This window comes from Diplodia corticola, assembly GCF_001883845.1.
Source record: "Diplodia corticola strain CBS 112549 chromosome Unknown scaffold47, whole genome shotgun sequence".
NCBI classification, from domain to species: domain Eukaryota; kingdom Fungi; phylum Ascomycota; class Dothideomycetes; order Botryosphaeriales; family Botryosphaeriaceae; genus Diplodia; species Diplodia corticola.
Window position 1 is genome coordinate 67,808 of NW_017971526.1, and position 22,831 is coordinate 90,638.

The 22,831-nt window shown below is 55.9% G+C and overlaps 6 protein-coding genes across 6 annotated transcripts; 3 read left to right on the plus strand and 3 right to left on the minus strand.

Moving 5' to 3' along the window:
- Positions 1–909: 909 nt before the first annotated feature.
- BKCO1_4700025 (zinc knuckle domain protein) lies at positions 910–1,903 on the minus strand (the record flags this gene model as incomplete). Its single annotated transcript, XM_020276375.1, has 3 exons — positions 910–1,019; positions 1,073–1,468; positions 1,864–1,903. The coding sequence occupies 3 exons, from the start codon at positions 1,901–1,903 to the stop codon at positions 910–912; spliced, it is 546 nt and encodes a 181-aa protein (XP_020127750.1).
- Positions 1,904–3,061: 1,158 nt separating this feature from the next.
- On the minus strand, positions 3,062–4,780 carry BKCO1_4700026 (f-box domain containing protein; the record flags this gene model as incomplete). Its single annotated transcript, XM_020276376.1, has 2 exons — positions 3,062–4,571; positions 4,623–4,780. 2 exons carry the CDS (start codon positions 4,778–4,780, stop codon positions 3,062–3,064), a joined length of 1,668 nt encoding a protein of 555 aa, XP_020127751.1.
- A 363-nt stretch (positions 4,781–5,143) lies between these two features.
- On the plus strand, positions 5,144–7,744 carry BKCO1_4700027 (dna repair protein sae2; the record flags this gene model as incomplete). Its single annotated transcript, XM_020276377.1, has 2 exons — positions 5,144–5,261; positions 5,313–7,744. 2 exons carry the CDS (start codon positions 5,144–5,146, stop codon positions 7,742–7,744), a joined length of 2,550 nt encoding a protein of 849 aa, XP_020127752.1.
- A 1,456-nt stretch (positions 7,745–9,200) lies between these two features.
- On the plus strand, positions 9,201–14,129 carry BKCO1_4700028 (gtpase activating protein; the record flags this gene model as incomplete). The annotated part of the gene is made up of 1 exon (XM_020276378.1): positions 9,201–14,129. One exon carries the CDS (start codon positions 9,201–9,203, stop codon positions 14,127–14,129), a length of 4,929 nt encoding a protein of 1,642 aa, XP_020127747.1.
- A 651-nt stretch (positions 14,130–14,780) lies between these two features.
- BKCO1_4700029 (chromosome segregation protein) lies at positions 14,781–18,031 on the plus strand (the record flags this gene model as incomplete). Its single annotated transcript, XM_020276379.1, has 6 exons — positions 14,781–14,850; positions 15,000–15,142; positions 15,196–15,363; positions 15,417–15,587; positions 15,642–17,530; positions 17,587–18,031. 6 exons carry the CDS (start codon positions 14,781–14,783, stop codon positions 18,029–18,031), a joined length of 2,886 nt encoding a protein of 961 aa, XP_020127748.1.
- Positions 18,032–19,050: 1,019 nt separating this feature from the next.
- BKCO1_4700030 (pr-1-like protein) lies at positions 19,051–20,115 on the minus strand (the record flags this gene model as incomplete). The annotated part of the gene is made up of 3 exons (XM_020276381.1): positions 19,051–19,124; positions 19,177–19,523; positions 19,574–20,115. The coding sequence occupies 3 exons, from the start codon at positions 20,113–20,115 to the stop codon at positions 19,051–19,053; spliced, it is 963 nt and encodes a 320-aa protein (XP_020127802.1).
- Positions 20,116–22,831: the final 2,716 nt, after the last annotated feature.

Below are 22,831 nucleotides of genomic sequence, written 5' to 3' on the forward strand. Positions count from 1 at the left end.
CTGCCGCCGAGGTCCCAAACGTCCACGGCGTTCGTAGCCTTGTCGGCGGGGTCAGCATCGGTCGGATCGCAGCTGCAGGAAGGGATCTCTACAAGCGCTGGGCAAGTGTCGCTAGGTATGTACAAGCTCATGCCGGCGATTGATGAGTTGACGCCGCCAAGGACCAGGCCGACGATCGACAACCATCACTGGGATCTGTCGCCTTCTTTTTGGGGCGGGAAACGGGCTGCGGTCGCCGGTCGGGAACGAAGGGAGTCATGCGCTGCTGGGCGAGAGGGCGTTTGGCGGACAGCGAAGCCCGCGATCACCGCTAAAGCCCGCCAGCGCCCCACGTGTCGAGCTAAGTGCCATGACGAGAAAAGCACCATGTTGGCGCAAGTGCACACACGCATATTTAAAGCCTCCTGGCCGCCCGCGAGCGAGCGGGCGTTGGTCTGACCGGTCTTCTGCTTGTCATCGTTGTTCGCAACCGCTTCTTTTTGTGACTAGGAAAAATGACGCCTAGTTGCCCATGCTCGCTGCTATCCGCAAGATGAGTGTCTCCAGACCTCCAACAAAACCTGCACCCGTGGGTGCTCATCTCGAATAAGTAATCCTTTTTTCCCCTACCATCGTTTTTTGTCCTTGTCCCGGAGTTCCAATCTGTCCCTGGATCGTTGATCCACCGTCGCAGCAATGATGATTAAAAGGAAAAGGAAAAACTCGCTCATGCTGCTCGTAAGGCAGAGGCCATGCAAAGAGCTGACGATCCATGGCTGGAAGATCTTACAAGAAAGAGAAGGAAAGGGTCGTAATCATGAATGCAGCTCCACTTCGCCAAACGAAGCTCGCCGCCGTCGAATCCAACTACGTCGCTACCCTCTTCTCGGCAGCCAGCCTCAAACTTGCGCCATCAAGGAGATGGCTTGCTTAGTTGGGGCAGGCAGCCTGGACGTGGCCGGGCTGCTTGCACTTGTAGCAGACGCGCTCGTTGGAAGTCTCGGACGGGCAGTCCCTGGACAGATGGCCGACCTCGCCGCCTATGGTACAGTCAGAACGGGTGCGTCGCGTCTTGGACGGAGTGGGAACTTACAGTTGTAGCACTTCTGGCCCTGCGTGCAGTCACGGGACATGTGACCGTAGCCACCGCAAGAGTAGCAGGTCTGACCGCGAGGACCACCGAAGCCGCCACCCTGGCCGCCGCCGTAGCCACCGCCGAAACCACCGCCGCCGGCGCCGTACGTGTTGCAGTTACGGGCGATGTGGCCGACCTTGCCGCACTTGTAGCACTCCTGGCCAGCACCCATGCCGGGAGCACCACCCTCGGGGCACTCGCGGGAAAGGTGGCCGACCTTGCCGCAGCGGTAGCAAGGCTTCTCAGCCTGAGGCTGGGGGCACTCCCTGCTCAGGTGGCCCTGCTCGCCGCAGTTGTAGCAGGTGGGGTTACCCTTGGTGGGGCAGTCCCTGGCCTGGTGGGTGGTATCGCCGCCTTCTCCTCGATTAGCTCAGACTCCCCTCGGTTGTTTGGCGCGGTGATGAAACAGGCCCAACGTTGAAGCATTGCGGGCCTTGGGGCGCGACAACCAGACAACGTAGACAAGCAGAGGGCAAATATACAGGGTGATGGGAGAGGTGGCGATTCACAAAAGGTCACATCGCAGTGCGGTGATCTTGGTCGGTCGCAGTGCGCTTGCGAGCGATGCTCGACCAAGACTGCTCGTTGTGGGCGTCGCAAGGACTCCACTCGGATCTACAGCTCAACGAACCGTCCCCGCTGTGTGTGAGAGCTTAATGCGAATTTTGTATGGAGTGTGTGCGAGAGGCGGGCAGGCGGAGCGGCGTCGCAGGTGTCGCGTTTGCGCTAGAGGAAAGGGCAGGACATACAGTTGTAGCAGCCACGGGCGGGGGGAGCGGAGAAATCCATGATGAGGTGGGTGGTGGGTTGTGAGGTTGGAAGTCTGGGCGGCGTCAGTGAGGCTGGCAGTGGGGGGGCTGGTGCGCGGCAGCAAGGCGCTGGACAGACGTACCGAGGGGTTGGACTTGGGTCGTCAAGGAAGAAAGAGGTATTGCTAGTGCAGAGAGACGTGTGTCGTGCGCAGAAGTGGACCTTGAGGTGGTTGAAGAGCAGCCGGGTGCTTTATAAAGGCTGGAGGGCAGAGGCGAAAACAAGAACGGTGGGTGCGATGCACTAGCGTCCCCGCGGGTACGGAAAGACGTCGGCGCCTTTAGCGAGTAGCATCAGTCTTCGGTTTGCACACCCAAAAGAACCTGCAGCGCCGTGTGCGCAGCTGCGAGATTGTTTGATGTAGACAGGCTTTGGCTCACTGGTTGGTGGAGTCTCGGATTCGCCAGATCTGCCCACCCCGCCGCAAGCTTTGATGCCCGCGCAGCAAGTGGATCCGTCCGCTCGAGCAAATGTTGTGCAGGGCGGGCGCACTGGCAATTGAGGCTCGTGACGGCCATGGTCGCACAGCAGCTGTCAGCCCCGTTGAATGCACGTGCTGGCAGCCTGCCAGAGGTGTCGCGCGCTGAAGCCCATGGCGCGATCGCTGTCGTCCAACCCGAATCAGGTAAGGCCAGACCGTCGGAAGGGCGGGAGAGGGCTTTTCGCACCTGCGCAAAGAGGTGATGCTGCTGTTGGAAGATTGAAGGTTCTTTCGCAACCTCAGGTCGCGATGAGGGCTCTACCGAGAGGGTCCAGATGTTGATTTGAGTTAGATAAGGAGCGGTCAAGACGCATGAAACATACCCAATATGGCCAGAGCAGAGCAAATACGTGTCGCATGTGCGTTTCCTTTCGTGCTGGTTACGAAAATCATGCGCTGCACTGTCGGGCAACTCTTGGTTCCGCCAACTGAATCCCGAAACCCGGGCTTATGGGGTCCTGAGAGCGGTAGAGGCACTCCTCGGGGTGACTATTGCTCCACTTGGTACGATGTCGTCTCGGATGGAATATCGGGTACTGCGGGCCTTCGACGCATCTCAACACAACTCACTGCCTAGAAAAGGCCATCATCTTCACGAGAGAGCGATTTGCAATGCCGCAGACACACTCGTTGTCCTGTCAACCTGGAGGTTTCCTCTAGGTGAAATCATACACAACTAACGCCTGACTTCCCTCGCTCCGTTCTCGCAACACAATCACTTTCTCCTCGTCGAATCCAATCCAACCTTTTGTGACGGTCGTCTCATCAAGGGGTTTCTCCAAGACGAATCCCACGTTAGAGTTGTGGAGGGCGTCATCGTCAGAAGGATGGTCCGAGTCCGAGCGGAGGGGAGTCCTTTTTTCGGGCCTGATCCGGATACTCAGCTCTCCAGCAGGATTGCGCCTTCTGGTCACAGAGGGGATCATGCCTCCTTCCAGCTCCCAGACGCGCAATTCATCGCCGCGTGAACTGACGGACACTGCCTTTCCCCTGCCTCCAACGTACGCTCCCGAAACTGATGACGTGTGGCCCCATAATCTTGTTCCTGGCCCAATATTCAACGAGGACGTTGTCGATGTAACCATGTAAAGCGTAAGAGTGTTATCTGGGTGAGAACTAAGGAGATAAGGATGCGAGTACGAAAGAGATGTCGGCTTGGAACATATCGGAACCGGTGTCACCGGTGTGCCCGGATCCGAACGTCCACCGGGGGAAGACGGCAGGCTCGAGTTTGAAGACAGCGATTGGAAGCCCGGCTGGTCGGCTGACGCGAGCCGTGAATCCACGAGCTTTCCTTCCGGAGTAATGTGAACCTCCTGGATACCAACGGTCCACCCTGAAAAATACGTGGGCAAAGCATATGCGATAGATGCCACAATACTCTGCGCGGAATGTCGGATAGAGAGTGATAACGGTGGCCAAACAGTGTGTGATCTCAGCGAGTACAGTAACCGAGGTGGATCCAGGATGTCTTGCGTCCGTCCATCTTGCGGTTCCTTCGGAAATGCATACAGTGACAATAGCTGCATGCCAGTCATAGTCAATATGTAAGGGAAAGCAAATGCTAGAGCTGAGAGCATGCCGTTGGACGACGCAGGGTGGTTGTATAGAAGGGTGAAGATCGTGCTACTTTCAGTCAGCTGATAGATTGAGAAGCTTCCATCTTCAAAGCCCACAGCAACGCGCTGGCGAGAAGGACTTCTTTGTTGGTCTGTATCAACGGTTAGGGATGTCGGCACAGGATGTGCGCGGTCGCTGTCTTGCGCTAAAGTAATGTTCGCAAGGAGGCTCCGGTCCTTCTGGGCTGACCAGGCACGCAATCCGGCAATCGCATCAGCAGTGTAAATAGTGCCGTCGTGCAGGTGGACCAATATCGGTGGCACGGGTGGCGCATCCGACAACGGTATCTCATCCACATCACAACTTCCCCGCGACCAGTTGTGGCGAAGTTTGTATTGCCTCTTCCAGTTGGTCTCCTTGCCCTTCTTCACCAAGTTTGCTTCGTCAAGCCATTTCGAGAGTTTCGAGGAGAAGTGAAGGTGGTCGGGTGTGTTTGCGTCTTTGAGCCCGGGTAATCTTGATGCGCGAGGTCGGACGAAACGGTTGTAATAGGCAGCTTTCCAGAGCTGATGATCGCTGGCAACGGCATGCAATCGTTTCGACACTCTAGAGAGATGTCAGTGTATGCGTCTCTCGCGGGAGTGGCGCAATGATTACCTCTGACATATATTCAACGTAGCGACTGGTACGTTTGAGAGGATGCGCAAAAGTAGCTCATCGCTCAAGCGTGATAGCTTGTCAGAGACAAAATTCCTCGTGCGCTTGGCTGGAGGGAGCGCATCCTGGTCGCTTCCTTGGACGCGACGCTTGGGCATGATAGTGACGAAGCAGTTGCGCGCGCGAGCGTGGAAAGAGGAAGAGGGCGTGAATGTCGGGTTCGCGGCAAGCGCGAATCGGTCCGTTATCGATTGCGATGATAAGGCTAAATGACGCGCACGTGCAGCGCGTCACGGCGGGGGCGTCCCAACGCGCCAAGCCCCCCAGGCAGACACGCGTAGCGCATCCTTCATCGCCACCAATTGGTCGCCAGCCTCTCCTTACAAACACTCAGCGTCACTCCGCAATCTGCAAACTCGCTGCACTCCTCCCCCTTCGCTTTGGAATATATTTCACACCCTCAACGCACCCGCAACCGCGAGACTGACGCGTAGTGACGCGTTCACATTCCTATCCGAGTCATGGAGGAGAAGCCAGATGAAGCTGCCCTACAATGGCTCGAGGTAGACGATACGGACGGCGCGATCGAGAGACACTCCGCGATTCTCCAGCAAAACATCAGAACCAACAATCTGCGCCGTATGTTCTATACCATGGCCTACCCTCTCATTTACTAATTAGCGTACTTAGATCAAAATGAGAAGCGGGCGCTAGAACGTAACAACACAGAGCTCCTTGTTCGCTTGCAGAACTTAGAGCGAGAACACGAGGAGCTGAAGTGTCAACTCGAGGCCGCCATCCAGGCTTCGACGAGTGCCGCACCGCAAACTAAACCCCTGTCGACAACCAACACGAGTGCTCCCCCACGTAGTTCTGCGACGGTTTCTACACAAGAGGCCACAGTCCCTTTCCACGAACATAAAGAACTCGAGCGCATGTACCATGTTGTCCTCAGGGAAAATGACGGGCTGAGAATAAACTCGGAAAGGCTGGCCAAGCAACATGACGTGATGAAAGGCCGGGTTAAGGAATGGAGCACATGGGCGTCAAAGGAGCGCGAGAGACGGCGTAAGGACCGTCGAGAAAACGCAACAGAGAAGTCCGTCAAAAGCTCTCTTGTTGACATGGACAGACCGCCAACGCCTATGAGCAACGTATCGCAATCCTCAAAGGCGCAACCCACACCAGAACACGGCCTGGAACCAGGAGATATGCATAAAACAATCGTTGAGCAAGCCTTTCATTTCCTGGAACACCATGAAAGTCCTTTAAGGGGAGCCTCGGCTGCAGCAGACCTTCCTGAAACCATCTTATCTGATGGCCACCAGCTTCCAGATGAACTCCCACAAACGTATCATGTCGCTGATATACATGCGGCGCTTCAACAACAGCAGCATATGAAAGACCTATCTAAACCACAAAGGATGCTGTCTAGCCAGCAAGATCAGGTCCAAGCACCGTCGCACTCCCGCAACGGTTCTTTGAGACTTACTTCGAGCCAAACAACTCAGGATGTCGATGATGATCACGAGAACATGCAGGACGCAGGAAAACATGTTGGTCAGCATCACTCTTCTGATGACGAGCCAACAATCGTCTCCGAAAGGTCCCTGAAACGAAGGCATCCAAGCCATGTCCAAGTGCATCAAGATTCTGTAGGACGACAATCGGGGCCATCTCCTCATGTCAAAGCGGAACCTTCTGATACTCAAGCCACTGCACCAGCTGTCCCTGCTCTTCTCAACAGAGTCAGCACCCTTGATCTTGATGCTATGGGAATTCAAATACAGACACCACGGAAGCGGCGTCGCATGCAGGATGCCATTGACAGTTCGCAGCTGCAGGGTGAAGTATGGGCAAAATCACGTCCAGCGCTACTTCGTGAACGGTCATCAAGCCTGCCCTTAGACTTTCCTCAGAAGACGGGGTCTGCCAAAGAGGCGAAGCTGGAGGCGCACGACAAAGCCGCCATTTATGAACTTCCTGATTCAGATCCCAGCCCTACGGCTGAAGAGCAAGATGACCCGCTGGGTTCCGCAACGGCTATCTTGACGAGAAGTCCAGACAATCCACGTAAAGCGAGCGCGCTACGCTCTCGAGATGTCAATATACAACCACGACCTCGTCTTGAGACCTTCTCTGCCCTTCGGCCTCGACGACGCGGCGACGAGAACAGAGGGGCGAAGGCTGTACCAATGCTATCAGAGGATGGAGAGGACACAGAGATACGCGAGCTCTCTCCGCTCAAGATGCAGGAGTCAGATCGGCGCTTTGCCGAATTGTACGAGAATCCACCGCCAGCGCGGAAGGCGCTCAAATCACCAAGGACTCCGGCCCCCAACAGTGCCACCCGAGCATCTCCAAGGTCAACTGTGGCAAAAAGGCGGGACGCAGCAACACCTAAACTCCGAAAGGCAGCCGCTCAAACCTCTTCTAAGAAGCACTTGACCCCTCAACCCCTAACACCGCAAACGGGAACTCGTACACCGAACAGCACCCGCTCGTTACGTCAACGTCAACGTCAACAGGCTCCCTCAGTTCCCCTACGCACCAAAACCATATCTGACCTTAACCTTTCTGACTTCAAGATCAATCCTAACGCCAACGCTGGGCTTGACTTTGCCTTTACGGAAGTCGTCCGCAATCATGATGTTCGGCGTTGCCTTCCTGGATGCACTAAGTACGAGTGCTGCGGCCGCGAACTCCACGGAATGGTCCGGGCTGGCCTGAAGCCCCCGCTGCCGCATAGCTTCTGGGAAAATTCGCAGTCTCAGCAAGAACGACCTTTCATAAACGAGCAGGAGGCAGAGGACCACAGGTACCTCGGGTGGTTCATGGGAAGCGGCTACTCCCGCGACCGCGTCGATGCCATGCCTATCGTTCAACGTGAGGACCTCGTTGTCCAAGCTAAAGTCAAGCTCCTGGCCAACCAAGTAGGTCGTCATAGGAATGCGCATGAGCGCTCGCGCACACCACCAGGATTTTGGCGCGTAGATTTTCCAGGAACGCAGGAGAGGGAGAAGGATAAGGAAGAAGCCCAAAGAAGGGAGAGAGAGGTAGTTGAGGAAAGGTGGAGAGAAGCGATGACGGAGGGCGGGCGGTGGAAATTCGTGGACGAGTGAATTGCTGTTCAACAATGCGTTTTCCAAGCGCACCATGGTATTAATCCATGTTTGCTCACCGCTTTTGCTGAGGCGGAGTGGAGAGGACTGAATTCTGCTGTTAGCTTCGCATTGAAACAAGAGGCTTTTCTGTCTTCATATCATTTCTGACATGCTTTCTGCTTTTCTGGCTTGGGGGTTCAAGTTATGGGCTTTAGTTGATCTTGACCAAGGACAAATGCTAGACAGGATACTTAGACGGACGGAGCATGCTGTCTGCTACGGCGCTAGAGGATATGTACATATATATTCGAGATTGTGTGCATGATGCAAATATAATATGTAGGTTCGATAGCGTGAAACCATTAGGCAGGTTCATAGTGCGGTGTCCATCCAGTAGACGCATTGTGGCTTTCCTTTCTTTTTCAGATGCGAATCTGCAAGCCTCGCAGATAAAGCGCTTGGCTTCTCAGGGTGCAGTATGTCTGAGCTGCACGAGCAACGGATGGCGCCTAGTCGGGGCCCTAGTTCGAAATACGCTACAGCTCGACATGCCGTTCGTGGCCTATGTGACCACTGTGATAATCAGCGAAGCCAGAATGATCAAAAATGCGCAGTCAGCCGCCCGACCGTCGAACGCAGCGCGGCGACAAAATGGGGCGCCATCCAGATTGAGATGGAGCGGTACGGAGGTACCTCTGGGCATGTCTGGGCTGCGACAAGCGCGGAATCATGGGGTGTCAAGCGACCGGGGAATTGGAGGGGCCGGAGGGCGGTAGTACGTTAGGATTCAGTTTAGGCGGCGGGCGGGGAGCGGGTGGAAGGGCGCTTAGGCTGCATCGTGCACGCGGACGCCTGAGGCTGATTGAGGACGGCAGGCGTCGCGGAAGTCGGCCCACCGAGGCGGGCGGTGCCTGCAGCTGTGAGTGCGTCGTGCTCAGCGGGCGCGACTCAGCAGGTGGGCGTCGAGCTGCACGTTCCAGAGGCACGCGAGGACGGCCCTGCAAAAGGTTTCTGCGCACTAGCGAGCAACAGGGAAAGCTGCCGCATGTTACCCCAGGTTTTCCAAGGTTCTGCGCAGACTCGGACGACCGCCGCGCACGCCCAACTCTCTTGCGCTCCCAAACCGCACAAATAATGCTGCCCCAGCCCGCCCGCAGCTTTTGATGACGCCTCGTTGGCTCCGCATGTCGCCGCCTGCCCCCATGGACTTTTCGCGACCGCCCGTCCTCCCTCGTCCGTCTGCCGCGCCTCAGCCTGCCAGTCCCGCCGCTCCCCTCCGTACAAGGGTGCGCCTTCCCTGCCTTGGCTCTGCCCTTGCTGTCTTCCTCGCGGAAGTGAGCAGGGCGGGCGCTGAGTGATACACGTCCTGTGAGTTTGCGTAATTGCTCCCGGCTTGTGCCTCGTACCGCAGCCCCGCTGTCTAACCATTCTTTTTTCCACCAGAGCGCAGCTTGCCGACCGACAATCGCCCCCCATGTCCTCGTCGCCGCCGCCCGAGGCGCTGCCTCAAGTACCCTCCCAGGCGCCGTCCGCGTCCATGCGCAACCAGTCGTCGACCAGCTCGATATCGAACTTGTTCAAGGACCTCCTCGGCCGTTCGCGCACCTCGACCTCCGACATCCCTTCCGCTTCTACCAACGTCTCTCCGGTACAAGGAATCTTTGCGAGGAGACCAAGCGTGTCTACTTTGCCCCGGCACATTCACACCTCGTCCCCAGACAATGCGGACTTCGCGAACATCCGCCATTCGCTCCGTGTAAGGCCGAGTCAGCATGATGGTGATATCCAAATCCCACCAGTCCTCGGAGGTCCTCCGGAACTAGAGGAACTTTTGGAACGGCTCAGTACGAAGGCACCGCTATCAGCGCGTATTGACGCAGCACACAGGCTGTGTCCCATACTCGAGCAATTCCCGGTGAAAGGCGTTTGGGCAGTATGGCTCCGTGCCAATGACTCACTGTTGAAGAGCAAGGATCCGGAAGCTATCCAGGCGGCATGCCGCCTATTGTCACGCCTAGTGCAGCTACCCCATCTCTCCCCTCTCGAGAGGAGCAACTTCTTCTCTTCCATCTCTGATACAAAGCAAGAACAAGTTATGGAAACGCGACTGCAGCTTCTCGGCTGCCTTACGCATGGCGGACGGAATATTGACGCTTTTGAGAGCAAGATCGCACCCGTCTTGACGCGGGTGCTCGACAGATGCTACGAGGCTGCGCGGAAGGCAAGAAATGCTCCGAGGGACTCGAAAGCGGACCTTGAGCTTGCCGAAGATGCCAACCTACAGCAGGCCTTCCGTTTCATCATCGATGTGCTCAAATTCAACTCTCAGCTCCTGGCGGACAAACATATCGAAGAGCTCTTAGAAAGGGTTCTGTATGTCTCCAGACGCACAGCAAGGAAACCGGATCTCAAGGGTGGAATCACTGTCATTGAGACACTGATCACGTACGCCGAATTGCCGCGACCGCTTCTCAAGCCGTGCTTGGAACTGCTGTGTTCTGTCTGCAATCGCATGCTTCTGCTTGACGACCTCCGAGACCAGGCCGAACGGGTCATAATGCACTTATTTAACTCCCACGTGGCACCAGCTGCTATCCATGCTTTCATCGAAATTCTTTATGGCGAACTTGGTTCCTCCAAACAGAGGACAAACGTCGTTCGTGGGGCTGTAAAGGTCCTAGAAGACATGCTCTTCGATCCAAGGGCTGCGCATCTCCAGGAACTTCAGCTGTCGCTCTTCTTGCCTGCTCTCAACAACTTGATCTCGGTCGAGTACGCTAACAGGCGAGCATCTGAGACAGCTTCGGATACAGACAATCATATGCTGAAGAAGCTCAAGGCTGACAACTTCCACCTGGAATCGGATATTTGCAACATCATGTGGAAGCTACTCATCTCTGGGGACGCGGATAACAAATACACCCGGCAACTGCTTCAAGAATACGATTGGTCAACATTCCTGGACATCATCATCAAATGCGCCAACGACGTGTCTGACAGCGAAGTTCGAGACTTCACGAACTTGGCCTCGGAGACTTTCTCGAACCCTACCGACGATGGAGAGGATGAGGAGGAAGAACCAGAAAACACCCATCCCTCCATCCCTCTTCGGGGTGTCCTTCTGAAACTGTTTGAAATTCGTAATGAACTCGACATCATTCAGAGACAAGAGACCATGGCCATGCTTGTCCGCGTTGGTGCAAAGCTCCCGGATGATATTGCTCAAGGAGTCATCAAATACTACGAGGACGAACGTCTCCTTCAGCCGCCGAGCGAGGATTGGAAGGCAGCGTGGGAACAGCTGCTCAATCCGTTCTTTAATGACAAACGTCGGTCGGCCGACTTGCGAAAGTATACCATGAGGACAATCATCAGGACATTTGAATACATTTCATTCGTGCTTCCGCCTGACGTTCAGGACACCTGCGCAAAATTCATTCTCGAGCATATTCACGAGGAGTTGGACCCGGATGTTCTAGCCATCCTTGCTGATGCGGCTGTCAACATTGCCACGGAAGCATCGGATGAGTTCGTGGAGTACGTGATGGATCTATTCCGTGTCTATCTCTGGGAGTTCATTGGAGACTTGCATGAGCATCATTCAGCCGGGGACTTGATGTACGAGGACAATCCAAACTCTCCCAGTAAAGTCATCACCAAGGCATTGGTCCGTATCTTCATCCGCACATATATCCGTTCGGCTTGGAAGGCATCAAAGGCCTACGAGCTGATCTTGTACGTGGCGGGGACAAACAAGTGCAACATGGATGCTCGAATTGCTGCAGTCAGATTCCTTGCTCGTCTTCGCAGTGATGCAAATTTTGCGTTGCGCGTCAATGCCGCTCCTGAGGGCGAGAACATAGCTGCAATACTGTGCAGGACTGCTGACACCCTCGTCCCAATCCAGAAAGAAGAAGGTCCCTCGGAAGCAGTGATTCCAGCAAGCGTGGAAGAAAAGAGCCTAACACGCCGGTCACTGGTGGGTGCGGTCCAGAATCCTCTATCGCGGAACCCTTCTCGAGTGTCCAGCGGCGTGGTGACAGCGAAACCCGCACAGCCTCTCTGGATGTACCCAGACCAGGAAGGACTCCCAGAGCAACCGCCAGCGACGCCTAGTCATGTGCTCTTCACCGACCTCGGAAGCACGAAGGCCGAAGATAACATGGAGGGCGAGGAGACACAGGAAAATGGTGACGCCATCGAAGACATCCACCGCGAACTGTTCCCAACGAGTCGTTGGCTGGAGACTGCTATTTCTCTTCTCCAAAACTGCAACGACTGGGAGGTGCTCAGCTACTTGTTCGTACATTTTGGAGCGCAGCTTTGCAACCACGCACTTTGGAAGAATTGTATTCCGCAACTGCGACTCCTTCGCAGCGTCCTGAGTGACCAGATCAGAATCGGCAGTGTGCCGGAACCTCCTCCGTACTCGGGCGTCAAGAAAGCCGATATAGCTGTCTGCTATTTCCACCTCCTCACCATGCTGGTCAGCTATCACCACCATTTTGAGAAGAGTGAGCAGGACGAGCTTGTCAAATCGTTCTACTTGGGAATCGGCTCGTGGGATAGGACATCGAAGTGGTGCATCCATGCTCTGACCGTTTGTTGTCACGAACTACCGGATTCAACAACGAAACACCTTCAGAACATCGTGCAGAAGATGTCTCAAATAATCACGCAACCGCAAATCGCAATCCATATCCTGGAGTTCCTTACCCATCTGGTTCGGCTGCCTAATTTGTACGTCAACTTCCGCGACGACGAGTTCAAAATGGTGTTTGGCGTCTGCTTCCGTTACCTGCAGTATGTGCGTGACCAGCAGGAGAAAACCTTCAGCCCTGCACCTGCCCGTCTTAGCGGAGCCGGTTTGCGACACACCGCTCCATCGCGCGATCTTAGGGAGTCGAAAATGACCGACCAGAATCCTGGCAAGGCGAAACCCGCGGATGACCTTCCGCAATACGTCCACGCGCTGGCCTACCACGTTATAACTTTCTGGTTCATGGCCATCAAACTTGAAGATCGCGAGAAGTTTGTGCCTTGGATCATCAAGAAGTTGGTCCACACAGACCGCTTTGGACGTGAGACTCTCGAAGAGCAAGCCTTGATCACCATCGACATGTTGCACAGTCGTGCCTACACTGATCGAGATGAGACTGGATATCAAGAATCATTCGCCAAAGAATCCGACGGAGAGGTCACCAAGCGATCGTGGGTTATTGGTGGAGAGATGATATTGACGCTTGAGACGGCTGCGCGGACCGGCATCACCCAAATCATCAAGCGTCGACCGTCTTATACGGGCTACGGCATATATCACCCACATCTAATCCCCCCACCTCGCCATCAAGTCCCGTTGCTTACTGGTCTGGCTGCGGATGCTTTCTACACGTCTTCTTATGTCGGAGTTCTACCCGAGGATATATTCCAGGGCTTGTTCACACCTGTCACTCTTTTCGATCCCAGTGCCGTCGAGAGATCTCCGTGGGTCAAGCTGCCGGACGACGATGTCACCCGTCGTTCTATCGGTGTGCTGGACCGCGCATCGACAGTCGACAGTCACAGAGTCGGTGTGATTTTCATCGGCGAAGGTCAAAGCAACGAGCAGGAGATCCTTGCCAATGTCATGGGCTCTGCAGACTACACCATGTTCGTCGAGGCTCTTGGAGAAGGCAAGCTTGTACGGCTCAAGGGATTGAAGATGAACACCCAAGGACTAGATCGAGAGTTTGACAGTGATGGCACGCACGCGGTCTGCTGGCGTGATCGGGCGGTGGAAATGATATTCCACGTGATCACCATGATGCCCACGGACCTGGAGGCTGATCCCTACTGCATCAACAAGAAAAAGCACATTGGCAACGATTTCGTCAACATTGTCTTCAACAACTCCGGCCTCCCTTTCCGTTTTGACACGTTCCCTTCGCAGTTCAACTACGTTTACATCGTCATCACGCCAGAAGCTCGTACAACGTTTGTCGACACGCGAGACAACGTTGGTCTTGACCAGTTTTACAAGGTGCAAGTCCTCACACAGCCCGGGTTTCCAGAAGTATCACCGGCGTCGGAGACGAAGGTCATCAGCGGGAAGGGACTCCCTGCCTACATCCGCATGCTCGCGCTCAACGCCAGCGTGTTCTGCCAAGTATGGTCAATTCGCGACACAGGCGAGTTCGTGTCGTCGTGGCGCAGCCGGCTTCGGGAGATCAAGAAGCTCTGGGACAAACACCTCCCCGGCGGGCCGACGCCACCATCCAGCGCGGCGGGCCCGAGCGTGAGCAGCGGGGGTGTGTTCCATCGTCAGAGCATTGCCACGTACAACAGTGAGGGCAACAGATCCAGCATCTTGAGTGGCACCAGCGCGGAGATGGAGCGGCAGAACTCGAGCGGGTCGCGTGGCTGAGGGTGCAAATGATTTCCCTTTCTTCATCTATTGCTCTTGTTGCTGCTTGTTTTCTCGATTGATACCCCCGTTGCGGCGTTCGGGAACACCCCTCACATCATCATCGACGGCGACCGAAACACAAAAAGACAAAACAAAAGATATAATGATGGGCATTACGGCAGGGGGAGGCTCTTTTGTGTTTGAGCTGTAAGACAGAAAAAAGTTCTGGAGTTCTTTTTCCATTCGTTCTCAAGGGTTGCACACAAAGGATAGACCGAGTGGGCGGATGCTGTTGTCATTTCATCGGCGTTGTTTTCCTTGTGCTGGCATTGTGAGCACGATGGGGGAAGTGATACACTGTGGGAATCTCATCCACGAATGGGCCAAGCTGGTGAGAAAAGCGAAAATTGCTTTTGCAGCGATGAATCGATGGGTTGCTAGAAAAGTGCAGTAGGCAGCAAGCAGAGTTGGTAATGACATCACGACGCTATGCCGGTTACGTGCTAGTGCGGGAACGGCAAGACCTCGGGCTCGCGCGGCGGCGGCGGCGTCTTCTTGGTTGCGCGGGCAGATCAGAAAGTCTTGGAGCTCTCTTTCCACTCGACTGCAAACCCACCACCTCCCTCATTCCTCTGTTTCTCGGGCCAATCTTCGCCCAAGTCCTCCACGATGGCCGGGAACACTCAGGCTATCGCCCAGCTCCTGCAGCAGAGTCTGGATCCTCGTCACTCTAAGGATGGTGCGTCTGTTTACACTGTTTGCCAGCCAAACCGATGCCCGCAGCTCCGCCTGCACACCCTCGACTCCCCGCCCCCACTCCCCCCCTGCATGCCACCACGCGCCGAAGCGCCAGAGATGCCGTTGCCATACTGACAGTCATTTGCGCAGCCGAGGCCGCCATCAAGCAGCAAGAGGGCACACAAGGCTTCTCGATTGCCCTCCTCCAGATCGTCGCCGACACCTCCATACCCCAGACCTCGAGACTCGCCGCCGCCCTCTACTTCAAGAACTTCGTCCGGCGCAACTGGACCGTACGTATCCCGCCGGGCTCTGCTAAACAGCATGGATGGTGACCGCTTTGCAGGATGTGGAAGGCAACTACAAGCTGCCGGCGGAGGAGGTCGCCACGGTCAAGCAGGAGCTCATTGGCCTCATGATCTCCCAGCCGCCGTCGATACAGCCCCAGCTCGGAGAAGCCATCAGCACGATTGCTGAAAGCGATTTCTACGAGCGGTGGGAGAGCCTTGTTGACGTACGTATGCTCGCTGGTACCCCACCCCGGACCTTTGCTTATGGACGTGCCAGGATCTTGTGTCGCGCTTGACTGCCGACAACCCCGTCACCAACAACGGCGTGCTGCAGGTCGCACACTCCGTTTTCAAGCGCTGGAGGCCACTTTTCAGATCAGATGATCTCTTCACTGAAATCAACTTCGTGCTGGGCAAATTTGCCGATCCTTTCCTCCAGCTCTTCCAGGTGCGTGCTATTGCATTGGCGAAACGGTGGGATTGCAGACTGACAGGCTTGTAGAATACCGATGCGCAAATCACCGCCAACGAAGGCAACAAGCCGGTTCTGCAGAGCTACTTCACTTCCCTTAACCTCATCCTCAAGCTCGCCGTCGACCTCTCTTGCCAAGACCTGCCTCCGCAGTTTGACGAGAACCTCAAGGGCCTGAGCGCTTTGCTCCACAAGTATCTTACCTACGACAACCCTGCACTACACACCGACGACGATACGGAGGCCGGCCCTCTCGAATTCGTCAAGGCTGGCATCTTTGAGGTCTTGATCCTCTACACACAGAAGTATGAGGATGAATTTGGACAGTACCTGGGAAGCTTTATCGAGAGCTCCTGGAACCTCTTGACCAACATTGGCCAAGAGACAAAGTACGACATTCTTGTCAGTAAGGCGTTGCAGTTCCTGACCTCGGTCACGTCGAACAATGCCCACGCTCAACTCTTCAACAACGAGGCTACCCTCAACCAAGTCGTTGAGAAGGTCATCCTGCCCAACCTGTCTCTTCGCGAATCAGACGTTGAGATGTTCGAGGACGAGCCCATTGAATTCATTCGCAGGGATCTGGAGGGCTCGGACAGCGACACTCGGAGACGTGCTGCGACCGACTTCCTACGCCAATTGATGACACAGTTCGAGGGTCTGGTTACCGGCGTGGTGAACCAGTACATTGACAGGTACCTCCAACACTATGCGCAGAACAAAGCGGAGAACTGGAAGTCCAAGGACACGGCCGTCTATCTCTTCTGCTCCATCGCTGCTAAAGGAACATCCACGGCCCAGTTTGGTGTAAAGACTGTCAACAGCCACGTCAACATTCTGGATTTCTTCCAAAGGAACATTGCTGAAGACCTCACTGCTGATAGTGTTGAACCGATCCTTAAGGTCGACGCAATCAAGTACGTCTACCTCTTCCGCAGTCAGCTTACCCCGGAGTATTGGCAAGCCGCTTTCCCCCTCCTCGTCAGACACCTCGGCGTCTCCAACTTTGTCATTTACTCTTACGCTGCTATTGCGGTCGAGCGTGCGTTGTACCTCACCAACGACAGTCGGCAACCTGTCATTCCGAGGGACACTGTCGCACCCTTGGCAAAGGATTTGCTCGTACACCTTTTCGGTCTGATTCAAAAGGAGTCGGCTCCGGAGAAGATTCAGGAGAACGAGTTCTTGATGAAGTGCGTAATGAGAGTGCTCATCGTCATCAAGGATGGCGTTCTGCCTATCACAGACACGGTGCTCAAGAACTTCATCAACATCACCATGGTCATTCGCCACAACCCCAGCAACCCTCGCTTCTACTACTACCACTTCGAGGGTATCGGGGCACTCATCAGGGGAGCAGCGCCTTCGGAGCCCCAGAAGCTGGAGACGGCCCTTTACGAACCTTTCTCGACGGTTCTTCGTACTGAGGTCGAAGAATTCACGCCCTACGTCTTCCAGCTTTTCGCAGCTCTGCTTGAGGCAAACCCGTCGGGCGTGCTCCCTGAGTACTACAAGTCGCTGATCCCCCCGCTCTTGATGCCCGTTGTATGGGAGAACAAGGGTAACATTCCGGCTTTGGTCCGCCTGCTGTCCGCCATGGTCGGCCGTGACCCCGCCAGCATCGTTCAGAACAACCAACTTGAGCCCATGCTTGGTATCTTCCAGAAGCTCGTGTCCACCAAGACGAACGAGGCCCATGGCTTCGATTTGCTGGAGGCGATTGTCGCTGCAGTTCCGGCGGACAACTTGAAGCAGTACTTTGTGCCTATGCTCACGATTATGCTTACACGGTTGTCCGGCTCGAAGACCGAGACTTTTGCCTCTCGCTTTGTGCGTTTCTACCACTTCGTTGCTGCGCGTGACGACAAGGGTTTGGGCTCGGATTTCTTCATCAGCGCCGCCGACAACGTTCAACAGGAGTAAGTTGTCCCTTGATCGCGATCTTTGATCGTCCTTCAACTAACGATGTGGCCAGCGTGTTCCGCCCGATCTACCCTCAAATAATCCTGCCCGACACCCAAAAACTCACGCGGCCCTTCGACCGCAAGACGGCCGTCGTCTCCCTCACCAAGACGCTCACCGACGGCCAGGCCTTCATCGAGCGCTACAAGAAGGGATGGCCTCTGACTTGCGAGGCCCTCCTGAAGCTCCTCATCAACCCGCCCGTCGCGCCCAGGAGCGACGACATCATGCCCGAACAGGACGTCGACGACCTGGGCTTCGGCGTCGGCTTCACGCAGCTGAACACGTGCCGCAAGGCCGCCGTGGACCCCTTTCCCGAGATCACCGACGTCAAGCGGTGGGTCGGCGAGTACCTGCGGCAGGCCGACCAGCGGAACGGCGGCAGGTTGAGCGCCTTCGTGCAGGAGAGGCTGAGCGACGAGGCCAAGCAGGCGTTGGTGGCGACGATGCAGGGTTAGGAAGCGGTCGGTCCGGTCTCCTTTGTTTGGATATAATTGAGATAGAGGAAGAAGAAAACAGAGGAAGGGTTGTGCGATTGATACCATCGAGAGAGAGAGAGAGAGAGAGAGAGAGAGAGAGAGAGGATATGTGCAAAGGTAGGCAGCAGAATGCAAAATGCTGTAGTGGCTGGCTGGCTGGCGTGGTCGAAAGAAGTGTTAGCTCCTCTCCCCCCCGTTCCTTTGATGGTCGGCGACTAGTAGTCAAGCCAAGAAAAATATCAGACTACGATTTTTTTTTATCATATGCGATGGAATGGAGAATTCGCCGTCTACCATCGCACGGATTTAGCAAACACGGCCTGGTTTTTTCGAGGCTGTTTGAGGGATGTTCGCTCGGCTGGGAGAAACGGGAATGTAAGCAAGCAGTGTGCTTAGGGAAAGCATCCAGCGAGCCGATTGAAGAAGCAGTGGGAAGAAATAGTTACCAGACGTGTTTGTGCGGGTCGTTGGATGGCTTGTTGGACCATGCACCCTTCCAGCGGCCTCATTGGCTGACCAGGATCCCATAATCCACTAACCCTCTCCAGACTAGACTAAAGGATCTGATTCTAACCTCAGGTCATCACTCGCGTTGCACGGCTTTTGTCACACTTGTCACTCAACACGAACAACAGACGTTTACTGGTATCTTGTCGTTTCTCATAGCTGATTCTGTCCAAAGAATCATCATGCACCATCGGCCGTTGAAAAAAGTCTGTACCATGAAGAAAAGGTGTCTCTTGTCGACCCCCTCCCTTTAACTTCAATCTCGAAGCCTGCTTGAGCTGTGATACTGCAAGAAGACTTGATCAGAACTTGGTGAAATGAGAAAAAGGTCCGTCGAAATGAAAATCGACAAAGAAAAGAGACCGCTACGCTGAAATAGCACTGACCCGCCCACAAGATACCTCCGTTGAGAAGAAATAGGTATGCATAGTGTGTATGCCGGAACCCTCTTCGTGCCTCGACTGTAGGCAATTTGAGAATCCTCGTCAAGCTTAGGGCGCGACGTAGGTCGGCTCATCGACCGGAGGACGAATGACATTCTTGTCGAATTCACCCTTGACATTGCCTGATACCTGAGTCAGTGCATGCTTGGTTTCTATGTGTCGTGGGTAACTGACCAACACTCTTGTAGTTGCAGACGGTCAAGTAACGGCCATATTTACCGTCAGGCAGGTAGCCGTCATGGCATTCGTTCGAACCTGAGCCGCATCCGAGCCTTTGGCATTCAGCCTGTGCGCATCCGACTTGGTCCGAGGCGGCCCAGATGACCTGGGTGAAGTGGCCGTAGCGCTCCCAAGTCGTGCTGGAAGGGTCGATCATGTCGGGAGGGGTCGGTTGGCCGTAGTAACTATCGGGCCAAAATCCAACCTCCGAGTTGTACCAGCCGTTGGTGATGGCATGCTGGATCTCACCCCTCGGACTGCCAATCTCAAGGTTCTGGCCATAGCCTCCACCGTTGTAGTCCCTGAGTCTTTTTCAGCTTTTGATACTTTCAAAAGAATATGGCGGACTTACATCAAGTGGCTGAAGTTGCACTGCGACGCGACGAAGCTGGCGCTTTCGAACAAATCCTTGGACCACTTCATGTCGGGAACGGTGTGGTTGCGGCGATGACGGTTGTGAGCGTCCAGTGAGTCTTGGCAAAGCTGGGGGTCATCCTCATGAAGAGACTCGCAGTCACTACCAACGCCGTCGTCGTCGTCGGAGCCGTAGTTGGCACTGGACGAGACAGGAGCATGGACCATCTTGGTAGTTGAGGCAGGCTTGTGGGCGACGGCAGACGAGACGCGGTGGAAGTGGGAGTTGTGACTGGCGGCGGCAGGAGCTGCAGCGCTGACAGTGATGACCTTGGCGGGACCAGTGACAACTACGGCAGACGCAGTGACAGTGGCAACCTTCCTGGTGGCGGTAACGACATGATGGACCGCGTAGCTAGGAGCTCTGGTGGACTGGTGTCCATGGACGGTGACGACTTTGTACGTCGTACGAGTGACGACGACGGGGGCCGCGGCGGCAAAGGCAGCCAGGCCACCGACAACCAGAGCCAAGAAGCGCATGATGACTCGAGAGAGGTTGCTGGTTTACTGGTTGGGATCTCAGATCTCGGTGTGTGTGATCAGAAGGACTGGAGTTGAGGGTCAGGTCAAGGGATGAAAGAGCTTGGACAAGGTGGCCGGTCCGATGGTAGTGAAAGGAAGCGAGTGAAAGCAGGAATATATATATGTATGAAAGGAGTGACGAAGAGGGCCGGCAAGCGTGGCAAAGGATCTGGAGAGGTAGGACGGTGGGTGAAGTCAGTGATGAGGTCAGTGGTTGTAGACTTACGTGGACGGGCCTCAAGCTCAGCGAGAGAACCCAGGGTGTAGGGCGGGGCGCACAAAGGAAGGAACGACGGGTGAAGAGAGCGGCAGTCGCAAGGGAGCGGGGTTGAAGGAGTGAAGATGATGAAGAGGCGAGAAGGACGGGCAAGCAGAAGGCAAGAAATAGGCGGCCCGGGGCGGCAGCGCTCGCTTAACTGGTGGAACTTCCTGTTTGGGCGGGTGCGCACGGCGGCGGGCAGCTGGCCGGGAAGGAACGACTGGCAGCGGCGGGCAAAGCAGGGCAGCGGTGACGACACGAGGGAGGGGGCACGCGCGAAGAATATCTGGCAGAGCCTCCGGTTTATACGTCCCCGCGTCGCCGACAGCCTGGGTCGGCACTGCGCTTGCGGACCAGACGAAGCATGCGCTGCATGTCTGGATATCCCTTGGGAGCGGCCTCTTGCGCGCAGCTCGCGGACGTGCAGTACCGCGGCGCAATCTTCGCTGGGACGCAGCTGTTTGATTGAGGCTCGCCGGGGTCGGGGCGGCGGCTGCTGCTTGGACAGGTCTCGCATGGGCCCGGCTCGCGCGAGGTCTGGCTCCAGCGTCAGCACCCGCTGTCATGATCAGCGGCCGGGGCCTGCTGCCGAGTGCTGCCCTACGGCGCCCTCTCGCGTGCATTGATTGGCCTCGATGCCGATCAGCCCTGGGCTCCATGCTGGCTCCGTGCTGCCCTCATCTCGGACCGGCAGGCCAGGCCAGGGAGCCTCTGCGCTCGTCTGGCCCTGCCATTCCTGCCCGGCTGCTTCCTGCGGCCACCTTGCGCCACTCGACGCCGCGTCGCTGCGGCGTTGGGCGGACTCGGGCTGGCAGAAGACGTTGCACGCATGAGCGGCTCGCCGTGTCACTGGGGGAACGGGCAGAATGCTGCCTCGCTCGACCTCGCTCGACGTCTTTCTGCGCAACCCGCGGCAGTGGGCGAGCGGCAACAAGCTCATGCGCAGGACCAGCATGACGTGCAGACATGCAAGGCACCTCGGGGCGCAGAACAACGCGTGATCGCTCCCATTGACTTACCGGGCACCCGCGAACAAAGTCAGCTCCCACAAAGACGCGCCCTTCGAAAAAGGCCGTCCCTGAAACGGCCGTGTCCCCGCATTCCGCAGCCCAGGCCGCCCAGGCCGCCGAAACGCTGCCGCAGGTGAAACAGGGAAGGAGAGGCGTTGCACGCACCTGCGACACGGGCAGCGGCAGCACCGGCCGGCTGACTGCTCACGCTGTTGCCATCCCGTCCCTTGTTTCGCGCGCCATGCGTCGCCCGAGGCCAGCAAGGCTCTTCCGCGACGACATCACAATGACATTCCTCCCGGCTGCCTGAATAACATGACGAGATTGGTTTCACACAGGTGGTTGCTTCAGAGACATGCACGAGTTGCATCGCGCTCTCCGAGTGCTTGCCCGCGTGGGAAGTAGTCGTCTCCAATCAATCCACCGTCTCGCGAGACTCAATGCTTAAGCGCCAGCGGGTATTGAAGCGCAGCCACCGGTGCCCCGTCGTCCCGATCCAGCGTTGGAATTTCGACCGTGCTTAATATAACGAATTCCATCCGCCGCGTTGAGGGCGTTATCGTCCTCCTATCCGCTGCTTTCTCCCGTCCCAACGCACAGGCATGTCTTCCGCAACACTGTCCCGCTCGCGCGGAAACTCTTGCGCCAGTCTGGAACTGTTCCGATCCACCTCTGGTCGCACAAGCGCCAGCATATCCGCCGCCAGTCTCAGAATATTGGCCAGAATTACCTAAAGCAGACACCGAGTTCTAAAAGGCCGAGTAAGCTCGCAAGAGAGGATTCAGCTGCCCAGAGCAACTGAAGGAATGGTGACGGAACGCCTCAATTGACTGCGTAGTCAACACCTTGGGGCAGACGACCCGAGCATGAGTCTGCAAAACTGCCATCGGCAGTGAGAAGATTTGCGTCAGCGTCATGTTTGCCCCCGTGTGCCACCGACCCAGCCCAAGTCAAGCATGTGGATTGCGTGAAGACCTACCGGTCGTACTTGTCTTAGGATTTCCACAGCCACATACCTGATTTCTGCTATACCGCCCGAGACACCAACAGCGTCTTGCTATAGAGGCGAATTACCCCTTAGGCTTGAACCTTTTCTGGCAACAAGGCCTTGATTCCTACAAGGAGAATGCCGCGAACATGTAGCAGCACCGAATTCGCGCCCGAGGGCAACCGCTCTGAGAAGATTCTTCCTCCCAACCCAGGGACCACGTCACCGCCGGGCACTGCAATCACTCTGCTCATGACGCAGCTGAACCACCCCGAGTCTCTCGAGACGTACCTCAGGGTCGCGCGGGGGATTTGACTCGAGCAAACGTCCATCGACCGTGCTGTGATCGAGAGTTGCAGCGAAGGGCCAGCTCTCAAGGACAGAGGCTCTCATCGATGCTATTGTACAGGACGGCGA